The sequence below is a fragment of the Sinocyclocheilus rhinocerous genome, unplaced genomic scaffold (assembly GCF_001515625.1).
Source record: "Sinocyclocheilus rhinocerous isolate Xijiao unplaced genomic scaffold, SAMN03320098_v1.1 scaffold714, whole genome shotgun sequence".
Classification (NCBI taxonomy): domain Eukaryota; kingdom Metazoa; phylum Chordata; class Actinopteri; order Cypriniformes; family Cyprinidae; genus Sinocyclocheilus; species Sinocyclocheilus rhinocerous.
Window position 1 is genome coordinate 1,895,988 of NW_015646165.1, and position 11,676 is coordinate 1,907,663.

At 39.8% G+C, this 11,676-nt stretch overlaps 1 protein-coding gene across 3 annotated transcripts in view; it reads right to left on the bottom strand.

Annotated features, from left to right (window-relative positions):
- Nucleotides 1-339: 339 nt before the first annotated feature.
- LOC107707035 (interleukin-17 receptor D) overlaps nucleotides 340-11,676 on the bottom strand; it is a 15,148-nt gene continuing 3,811 nt past the window's right edge. For 2 of the 3 annotated variants that reach the window (XM_016510911.1, XM_016510910.1), the window contains 10 exons: nucleotides 10,268-10,426; nucleotides 5,327-5,445; nucleotides 4,473-4,596; nucleotides 4,288-4,326; nucleotides 4,050-4,195; nucleotides 3,820-3,894; nucleotides 3,488-3,554; nucleotides 3,105-3,254; nucleotides 2,795-2,967; nucleotides 340-2,070 (listed from right to left, as the gene is read on the bottom strand). In XM_016510911.1, coding sequence (XP_016366397.1) covers nucleotides 1,546-2,070; nucleotides 2,795-2,967; nucleotides 3,105-3,254; nucleotides 3,488-3,554; nucleotides 3,820-3,894; nucleotides 4,050-4,195; nucleotides 4,288-4,326; nucleotides 4,473-4,596; nucleotides 5,327-5,445; nucleotides 10,268-10,426 — 1,577 coding nt within the window. In that variant the 3' untranslated portion in view covers nucleotides 340-1,545. The remainder of the gene's footprint in view (nucleotides 2,071-2,794; nucleotides 2,968-3,104; nucleotides 3,255-3,487; nucleotides 3,555-3,819; nucleotides 3,895-4,049; nucleotides 4,196-4,287; nucleotides 4,327-4,472; nucleotides 4,597-5,326; nucleotides 5,446-10,267; nucleotides 10,427-11,676) is intronic. The other variant, XM_016510912.1, reaches the window with a different exon arrangement.

The following is an 11,676-nucleotide window of genomic DNA, read 5'->3' on the forward strand; positions in this document are numbered from 1 at the left end:
GCATATTCTTGCAGAAACAATCTGGTTATTGCTCCAATGGGATATTATGCTCCTGTGTGACTATTTACTGAAATAGCTCAATGGAAAACATGCTAGAAGAAAGTGTAGCCCAAAGTAAAAGATTTCATTCTAAATTAACCTTAAGTATTATTTCACAATTCAATAAGGGTGAAAGTTTAAAAATAACATCTGCATTGGTTTTTAATGTGTGTGTAACGCTGAAACCTGAACTCATCCTTGTTGGTGTTGCCAAGTTTCTGAACAGCTTCGGCAAGATTCAACAAGATTTAGTGGCAATGGAATTTACGATTGGTTTACTGTATTGTGGAAAGAGGGGTTTAAATTCTTTGCCAATGATCAAATGCAAGAGAAAGAATTTTATGTAATAAATTTGATGTTGTGTCTTGATACATTTCATACTCATAACTCAAGGCTTTCTAATAGGAGGTATTCTGTGTGAAGAGCCAGCTGTTTCAAATTGTACACCAATAAAAAAACATCAGTCGAACAAAACAGCCCTAGATATTTACAAAAGCAATGAAAGTTTCTTTGTAAAACGTCATACATTCATACAGTTTCCTAAACATTTTATGTAACGATTAATGCATTAGCTAGATGTGTTAATGCACTGCAAACTCACTAAGACACGGGTGTGTTTTTAATTGTGTCTGAATTTCCTTGCATTATAATAATATAAAGATTACGCATTATACAAATATAAAGAGCCTTGCATTATTATAGTGTAAGACCATGCACTGATGTTTAGAGATATTTTGTCACAATAAAATGTAGTTATTTCCCTTCATGTTATACAAAGACAGATTGTTGTGAAGCAATACAATTGTGAGAAACTGGCGTTACATACAATATAATAAAGGTAATTAAAAACAACATTTCAGGTCAGCAAACTACAGAATTTAAAGTCATTCACAGCAATAAACCGAAAGTGTCCTCTTTTTCTATTTGCAGTGGAAGTGCATGCAATTACTAGGAATATATTTACTGTAACATGATGTTTAACATGCATGAACATAAGCATCAGAACAAAAAAAAAAAGCCAAATTAAATACACATTTATATGAAGAAAATCATTCACAGCATTCGGTAACCTCATATACTTCCGGATCCCTCTTATATCTTTTTCACAACAATCTAATGTGGCCCAAGATGCAATTGAGGTAAAACTAGATGGTGCTTTTCCATGCAAAACTCTTATGTGTGTTCTGTATGTTGCTATGTGGTTACTAGGGTGTTCTGGGTACCTATATGATATTCCAGTCTGTAGATATGTCTCAGATTCCTCATTCGTTGTACATTGATTTTGTACCTCCATTGACATTGTGTGATTTCGTTGTCCATTTTATGGTCTGGCATTCAAAAGATGTAAATCAGGGAAGTTAGATAAGTACTAGCAGCTACCATGGAAGTCCTGGTGCAATCCGTCAGTAAAAATAAACCTACCTAAAGGACTGTTTCCAAATAACACACTTCCCTTTGTTTTGTCAGAATGGTGTGAGTCCATTAATTGATGCAGTTTTGAAGTCCTTATGAAATGATTGGAATTCCTATATGTTCCTCTTCAGTCGGCTCCTCAGAGAACTGTGCCGTGGCCTCCTGGATGGCCAGCTGTAGTGCAGCCCCAGCAGGGAGTTTACAATACCCACTTTCTGAAATGTTCTCCACCTGTAGGTAAACTCCAGGCTTCTGCAAAGCCACTCCGTGAAGATGGGAGAAGAGCAAGGGTAGGTCTTTAGTCAAGGTGTACCTTGAAGCGAGACCTAGTGCCGCTGGGATATCAGACTCTTGAGAGTACTCAAAAGTGGCCACCATGTATTTGGAGAGGTCTCGACCCAACGCTTTGGCATGGCACAGCTCCTCTCCGATCATGGAAACGATAGCCAAAGCAGTGTTCTCTAATGGTTCCTCATCCTCAGACTGCTTCTTCTGGTTCTGAAGGAGACCTTGTGAGCAGATGACCAACACAAAGTCGCACTTACTCAATCTCCTGCAATGCCAGCCCATACTGCCCTCCTCCATAATACTCAAGGCCTCCCACAAGTCCAAATGCACCTGAACAGAAAAAGAAGAATTAACAATAAATGTAATTAAGAGATAAAGAGGCAAAATAACCTTGTATAGACATTATTTTTTAATAATTTCCATTAATTACATTTTTAAATGTGTCAATTTTATTTATTTCTATCATTAAAATGATTGTATTCATTTTTTATATTTATGGACCAAAAAAAAAACAAGACTATCGAAGTGTAGAACCATAGTGTATTCCCTCTCATAAATAACTAATAAATAACAAGGAAAATCTTACATTTTAACTAAAAAAAGAATTAAATCAAAACTTATAAAAAAAAAAAAAATCAAACAAACAAAAATGAAAGCTAATTAATATAGCTTAATAATGAAAATGAAAACAGAAAATATATATAAAAAAGCTATGAATTAGCTTTTAGTTTTTTTTACAAAACAAAACAACAACAATAAAGAAATAATACTATAATATTTATTCATCCATCCATTCTCCAAACCGCTTAGCCTCTGTAGGGTCACAGGGATGCAGGAGCCTAAATACTATAGTAATATTAAAAATAATACTAAAATTCACTTTCTCCTTAAATATTCAAAATAATGCATGACATCACTTTTCTACAAGGCGCAGCAGATACATATCTATTAATACATAAAATGTCTAGTAATCTCAAACAAATGTAATTTAGGGTTTCATGACCTTATAACAAATATCAGTGTGTTTTGTCTGATTTAATCTTGATACACTTACTTGGGTAGCCATGTGCTTTTGCAAAAACACAGCTAGTTGCAGCACGACATTGACGTGGGCAGGACCATCATTACTTGAGTAGCAAATCAGGAGGCGAGGGGGGCGGGTGGTTCTGTCCAGCAAAACACACTGTCCTTCATCCAGTTTTTTGTCATAGTACTGTTCAATGACCTCTGACAAATAGGAAAAAACAATCCAATTCCCCATTAGTACAAAACAACAAAGACATTTTAGTAGAAAACAATGCCCCAAAAAACAGTTGCTTAACAGTATTGTTGATGTTAAAGAGATACCATTATAAAACTCAAACCTGGTCTCATTTTGGTCTGGACTGTTTTCTTTTTGAGTTGTTTCTTGTAGACAACAATGAAGGTGAGCACTGCGGTAGCAGCAAGCAGGATTCCCACAGACAAGAGCACCATTAGTGAAGAGCTCTCTGTGAAGTGTGGGGTCGGCAGTTCTGATCGCGAGAGAGAAAAATACTAAAGCGATTATGACACTGGTGAGTTTTTCATTGAAGTAACAGTTTTAGTGAGTGTTGTCACTTTAAAAGCTGCCTGGCATGTTGCTCTACAGCTATTGTACTTGCTGAAAGTACAATATACAAGTAAATTTTTTCCTCCTTGTCATTGAACATGTCTTTATCGGTTTACACTACATGTGTGATTTTTTTTGATTGACGGTTCAACATACCTTCAGAACTATGTTTTATTACAACAATGAATGTTTTCCTTACTGCATCCACAACATCAGCAGCAATCTGGAGGGAAGAAAAGGACAAAAACTACTCGACATGTAACAAGATCATAAATTGCTGTTGTAAAAAACAGCTGGAATTTATATATTTAGAAAATGACAGCAAAAACTGCACAGCTACTTATTTGCAGAGCCTATTGGCACAGAGTTTTCTGTTTGTCTGAATGGTTGTGACAGAATGAGAGATAAAATTACATACACTTTTGATTTCATAATAGAGTACGACTAAAGCAACACACACTCGTTTAAACTGAAAAATGAAGACTCACCTCGCAGGTGTAGTTTGTACCTGCTCGAAGATTCTGCAGTCGGTACGTGTGATGTGTCTTATTGAGACTGAAATCCTAGGAGGACATCAACAAACATATTCTGATTTAATAATTAACAGGTAATTTTTTATTTTATTTTAATTATTTATTCATTTTACACTTCAGCAAATAACAATAACATCTGCATTACAGATATTGTACAAACGTATATATTGTTAACAAAAACTCACTGGTTTAATGCTTGTGTAATTACGTAGGCCACCTCCGAAACATGATGAAAAATACTGATGGACTTTGAAGTTCTCAGGCGCAAGGTTAAAGGTCACATAAACATCCCGGTTCTCCTGGTGGACTTCAACGTATCTGGGATACCAGTCTAGAATGATTGACAGAACATGACACATCTGATGACTATGTGCCATGAACAACAAAAACCCAGAAGACATGTGATAACTATGACACACTCACCTTTCTTACACTCTTCAAGACCATTTTCTTCAGGACATGCTGAAAACACATAAGAAGCATTTGACAGGTTTATTAAAACTCAAGCATTTGACAACTTATTCCATAAACACGCAGTGGCAGGTTGTCAACACTGTTAATAGCTATAAAACTAATTACAGGGTTTGTTTATTCTTGTCAACTCTTACTGCGTGTGAAAAACTGTTTCCTCTTATAGAACTGGTCCCACCGCTCAGGGACGGGCAGTGCCATGACAGTCACGACATACTCGCTATCCAAAGACAGGTGTGTGAAAGGATCTGAGTGATACACCTGTGGAAATATGTTACATGATCTCATGACTTCAGACTTCGGGAATTGGACATTGGGCACATGCAATTGAAAGCCATAAGGAAAAAATAGGACTCATACTAAATAGCTAAACATTTAAAAGATGTAGAATGTAGGATGTAGGGCTGTCTGTCGATTTAATGCGTTCATTTAGTAGGATTCATTTTGGAAAAATGATTAACGCATTTAACACACCCCCAGCCCAGACCCATATTTCAGTATTCAATTTTATATAAATATAAAAAAAATAGCCATTTATTATCATTATTTATGCAATGCCGAATCAAAATATTTCATTATAAAGCTACTTTTTTGTAATGTCTAATCAATGCTTTTCTCATTGAACACAATAATTGCTTTATCTCAGCCAAAATATGGTACATCGTCTAATTCATTAGAATAAAAATGTAATCACTTGACAGCCCTAGTAAGATAAGGCCCTGTAGCCATTTATTATCATTATTTATGCAATGCCGAATCAAAATATTTCATTTTAAAGCTACTTTTTTGTAATGTCTAATCAATGCTTTTCTCATTGAACACAATAATTGCTTTATCTCAGCCAAAATATGGTACATCGTCTAATTCATTAGAATAAAAATGTAATCACTTGACAGCCCTAGTAAGATAAGGCCCTGTTTTTTCTAATAGTTTGGAAATTTTGAACAAGAACAATGGATGCTACATAATTTGTAGGTTTTTTTTTACATACCCTCTGGGCATGTGCAGGGGTGAGCGATAGATTGGTACCCAGAAGAAAGAGCTGACATAAGACCTGAGATCCACCAAGAGCCTGAAGGGTTACTTGAAATCCATGCAAGAATGCAATACCTGTGTACATCAGTCAAATAATTAGACAAAGAGACAGACAGAATGATAGACAGAACGACAGACAGATAAAATGGCAGATGGACAGAATGATACTTGTTTGTATTTAAATTTATTGCCATATCAGATTTATTGGCTATTACATGGCAGATACAAATTGAACTGTGATGAGGTTCAGAGTGTGTAAGGAAGAAAACAGGGTCGACCTACTTAGACTTGCGCGTTTTTATTAACTACAAAGGAACAAAAAGTCGTGCTGTGCGCGTTTCCATAAACAGTCACTTTTTTAGATCAAGTACTCCGTTTCTAAGTTCTACACGGAACTGCCTCACCTCCTTTTTGGTCTTGGGTCTCAGGCATGTTGCAACTGCTGCCGTCTTACTAATTTGGGGACGCACATGCCCGTGACCCAAGTGGATGCCCAGATAGCAGACCTCCACACACCCAACCACACACTTCTTTGGGTTGGCCATCAGTCCAGCCACTCTCAGCGCTCTCAGGACAGCACGCAGATACCCCATATGATGCTGCCAGTCATTAATGTAGATGATTAGCAGCATATGCAGCATGCTGCCGGAGAATCCTTTCCATGAGACGCTAAAAAAGTGGCCGGTGCCCCGAACAACCCGAAAGGAAGCGCAACGAATTGGTGCAGTCCAAACAGCGTTGTAAAGACTGTTTTTTCTTTTGATATAGGCAATAAGGGGCTCTGCCAATTTCCTTTAGTTAAATCCAGTTTCGAATAAAAACAAGCTGTGACAAGCCGATCAAGCCATTCATCAACCCGCAGCATTGGATATGCGTCGAATTTTGGCACAGTATTCACCTTGCGATAATCCACACATAACCGTACAGAGCAGTCCGTTTTAGGCACTATAACTATCAGGCTTGCCCAATTGCTGTGGGATTCTTCTATTACTCCCATGTCTACCATCGCCTCAAATTCAGTCTGTACTTATTTTTGTGTAAACGATAAGGCCAGCTGCGCACCACCACACCCGGCTCGGTCTCAATATGGTGCTGAATGAGATTCGTTCGGCCAGACAGGGGTGAGAACAGGTCTGCAAATTCTGCTTGCAACCTGGCTACATCAGTAAGCTGCGAGGGCGAGAGGTGATCTACTGCTGGCTCACTTCTGGCCCAAGATCTTCCTCCTTGCTCACTGCCATCGCTAGCATCACTTATTCTGCCTCACTCCATATTTAAGGAGGTTGAGGTGGTAAATCTGATGTGCCCCACTCCCATAGCCAGCTCTGTTTGTCCTGGGCCTGTAAAAAATTCTCCATAGAGAGCTGCCCCAAAGTGTGGAGTTTTGTTCCCAGGTCCAGTACTGAATTTAATTTCTGCTATCCGAAGGTCCGTCCTCCCAAGCCTCTCTCAGGATGTCCAAGACCCCACGAGGCTGACGACCATAAAGAAGCTTGAAGGGGGAAAACCTTGTGGAGGCTTGTGGGACCTCACGCACAGTGAACAAGAGGGGTTCCAGCCATTTGTCCCAATTTTTGGCTCCTTCGTGAACTAACTTCCAAAACATGGTTTTCAACATGCGTTTAAATCGTTCCTCCAGGCCATCTGTTTGTGGGTGATAGATGATTTAATGCCCAATAATTCGTAAAGTTTGCGTAACCTTGCCCTGATCAGTGGGAATCTCCTTCAGGATTTCCACTCTGGAGATTAAACGAAACAGCACGTCCGCTACGCTTTTTGCAGAAATGCTGCAAAGCGCAACTGCCTAAGGGTACCGTGTTGCGTAATCCACCAGGACTAATGTAAAGCGATGCCCCCTTGCAGATCATTCAAATGGCCCGATGAGGTCCATGCCAATTCTCTTGAAGGGGATTTGCATAAGGGGAAGAGGGCACAAAGGCACTTTCGGAGCGGCCGGGGGATTCACTAACTGACATTCACGACAAGCCGCACACACATTCTCGTGAATGCCCAGCCAGAAAAATCGGGTCATTCGACGATTTAATGTTGCTGATTGTCCCAAATGTCCTGCCATATATTACAGTGAGCCACCTGGAAAAGCATTTCCCGATGGCTTTTTGGTACTAACAACTGAGTTGTGTCTTGCTTTGTCTGAGCAACTTGGGTCACTCGATAAAACCTATCTTTTAAAATAGCAAAATAAGGATAGGAAAGCAGCCGAGCTTGATGGAGAAGCTGCCCGTCGAAAGAACGGACCTGTGCAAATGCATTTTTCAACGTTTCGTCCTGTGACTGTTCCAGGGGGAAATCATCGCGCTATGTGAGGATTAGCCTCTCGACAGCACTCTGTTCCTCTGGCTCAGGTCCTGTTGGTCCCAGTTCAGCTTCTCCTAACTGTGCGACCGCCCCACTTCCCCATTCTCCGTTCATCCAAGAGGCATCCACACATAAATACCCCAATAAATGACTAAAAGCTGGCCAATTTGTCCCCAAAATTAGCCGATATCTGAGGTGCGGGCAAACTGCAACCTCCACACTATGCTTTTGTCCCTAAATTGAACAGCAACTGACATTAAGGGATATTTCACCACATCCTCGTGCACACACCGCACCTGAACCACGCAGCTTTTATCCAATGCCTCGGGCTGAATCAGTTTTTGATGAATCATGTTTCATCATTCAATTAAGTTGGTTACATCCTGAATCCACTAAAGCTTGATAAGTACCCCCTTAATACTCAGAGGTATTTGGTACAACCCAGCTTGATCTGGGGCAGTCTGCGGTGCGTCTGGAACCGGGATCAGTGTCCCCACCTCCATCACTGGACACCGATCAACAAAGTGTCCTGGATCCCCACAATGCCAACAGGTCGGCTCAGACCTCCCCGCCACCCTAGTGGCAAGAAGCGGGTCAAGGAATAGACTCGCTCGTGCTGGCGCTGCTTCTCAGGACTAAGGCCGGCCCGCTGAAGGATGTCTCATTTCATGTGTTCATACACCAGGAGGTTCTGGACTGGCAGGTGTTGTGAAGCCATCTGAACCTCTCCTGAAAGCAGCGGGATGAGGCACACTGGCCAGTTGGATTGGGGCCACCCACATGTCTCAGTGGTCCTCTCGAAGAGATCAATAAATGCCTCCGGATCATTCTGAGGACCCATCTTGTTTAAAGGCTTGTGAGTGGGCAGGACTAGGGTAGATGGAGTCCCTGCAGCCTGAACCTCCCAGTCTATCCAGCTCTGGAACAGTTCGTGGTCCTCCCGCTGTGCCTGGCCGAGGGCTTGGAACTGACATTCCTGATTTTCCCTCATGTCCAGTAGCGCCTGATGATGTTCTTGGTGGAGTCTCGCAAGCAAATGGATGACCTCCGCAAACGGCTAACCTGACGGGAACTGCATGACAGCGGCAGCGTTTCTTCTTCCTTCCCTTGTTTCGGCACCAGTGTGATGATGTTCAGAGTGTGGAAGGAGGAAGACAGGGTCGGCTTACTTAGACTCGCGCATTTTTATTAACTACGAAAGAACAAAAAGTCGCGCTGTGTGCGCTTCCATAAACAGTCACTTTTTAGATCAAGTACTCCATTTCTCAGTTCTCCACGGCTCTTAGTCTCCACATCCACGTGCGAGTTCTCAGTCCACGCTTTCTCTCTCTTTTCCCATTTTCCGGTGGCTTTTTATCCGGTCTCTCCAGCCAATTACAGCAATCAGACACAGGTGTTTGTCATTTTGCACTTGACCTACTTACTCACTGCTCATCTCCCATCTCTATCCCATTCTTCACCCTTCAGTAAATACCCATGAGTCAGTTTAGTAAGGCCTGTCCGACACCTTTTGTATACAATTTCTCAATTTCTCTAATATATATTAGATTATTAAAGGCTTTATGTCAGAGGGTGGGATTTGGCTTTCTGCAAGAACTTGTTTAGCAGTTAAAGTGAAGTGAAGTGACATGACATGTGGCCAAGAATGGTAACCCATACTCGGAAGTTGTGCACTGCATTTAATCCATCCAAGTGCACACACACAGCAGTTAGTAGTGAACACACACACACACCGTGAACACACACCCAGAGCAGAGGGCAGCCATTTTGCTGCAGTACCTGGGGTGCAACTGGGGATTTGGTGCCTTGCTCAAGGGCACCTCAGTCAAGGGTATTGAGGGTGGGTATTGAAGAGAGCGCTGTTCATTCACTCCCCCCGCCTACAATTCCTGCCGGTACTGAGACTCAAACCCGCAACCTTTGGGTTAGAAGTTTGGCTCTCTAACCATTAGACCATTTGTGCGCGTTTTGCACTAAGTTTCACCAACATCAGTCTGCTCAGGTGGGATTTGAACCCAAGCCTCCATGGCTGCCTCATCCACAACTAACATGTGTTTAGCCACTGCTCCACCATGGCTTTTCACAATTATGTCTGCTTGATCATTTCCAATAATGCCACTATGCCCTGAAATCCAGCAGAAAACGATGTTGTAATTAAGTTTATGTAACTGATCTGCTTTGATTAATGTAACGACAGAATGAACAATAGACAGACAGAGCGATAGATAGACATTCAGATTGACAGAATGCTAGATAAATAAAACAATAGATACAGACAGAAAGAATGACTGACAGACAGGTAGATAAATAGATCAACAAGGAGACAGAATGATTGACAGACAGACAGAATGACTGACTGACAGACAGAATGATAAAAAGAACAATACAGACAGACAGACAGACAGATAAGAGAGATAGATAGATAGATAGATAGATCAACAGACAGACAGAATGATTGACAGACAGACAGAACGATAGAGAGAACAATAGATATAGACAGACAGAGATAGTACAACAGACAGTCAGATAGATCAATGGATGGATGAACGGATAATGGATGGATGTGTTGTGTCTTCATTACCGTATTGGCTTGGGTTCCATGACACAGTAATAGCATCATATGTTGGTTCTTCACTGGCTTCAAACTCAATCTGAATATTGCGTGGTGCATGAACATAATGCTGGCAGACCTCTGGGGTTTCCTGACCTAGAAAAGAGTGACAAGGCCAAGGCACACAACCTGGCCAATGAGAGAAGTTACTCACAGTAATACTAAATGTGCTGTTGTTGTCTTAATGAGCGATTCATTTTTACACCTAGTGAAATCCCTTGTAGCCTATATTGTATGGTTTTGGGGAAAAAACTTTAAGTGTAAATTACCATTATTAGTTTAAATTACATTATAAGTGTAAATTAAAGTTTTTTTTTTTTAACAAAACAACATTACTGGCATATTGTAGATACTGTAGAGTTGTTATATCTATAACCAGTGTTGGGTGTAACACATTACAACGCAAGTTACGTAATCCGATTACTTTTTTTCCAAGTAATTAGCAAAGTAACGGATTACTTTTTAATTTACAAGAAAATATCTGAGTAACTTTTTTGAATAAGTAACACCAGTTACTTTGTTTTCCCATTTATTGACTGACAGCTCTCCTGTCCCCATGTTGAGAGAAATCGGGAGTAAGTGCAGAGGTGCATCTCACTTGCACACAGATTTTGTATTCCTCAAAATGAATAAAAAACAGTGAAATGAAAACTCACAATATAAAACCTGCAATAATTAAATACGTTAAATAATGAAATATCATTTATAATTTTTTATTCCCATTTTATTAACCAATTTCTTTGCTGCTGACCTTCGATGATTGATATATCAACCATACTAATAAGCAAAATGACTTTAGATAAACATAACATTTGTGTTTCTTTTTTTTTTTTTTTTTCTGAAGAGAGAAAAATGAGGTCAAGGCTGCATCTCACTTGCACACAGATTTTGTATTCCTCAAAGTGAATAAAAAACAGTGAAATGAAAACTCACAATATGAAACCTGCAATAATTAAATACGTTAAATAATGAAATATAATTTATAATTTTTTATTCCCATTTTATTAACCAATTTCTTTGCTGCTGACCTTCGATGATTGATATATCAACCATACTAATAAGCAAAATGACTTTAGATAAACATAACATTTGTGTTTCTTTTTTTTTTTTTTTATGCTTAAGAGTGTTGAACTTTCTTTTCTTGCATCCTATTCTTCATGCAATCCAGAATGGCACTACAGTTTAATGTCGGCATGAAATCAAAATTGACTTTATTTACTTTACTAGCGCACATTGCTAGTCTTGATGTTAACAATTAATCCGTGCAAGTTAATCCGCTGAAAAAAATTGTTTGTCTTGGTAATCTTTAATCAAAATCTGAACATTTGCTTCCGCTCTGGAATGGCAGTCCTTCTCTGATGACGTCAGTTTGACGGCTT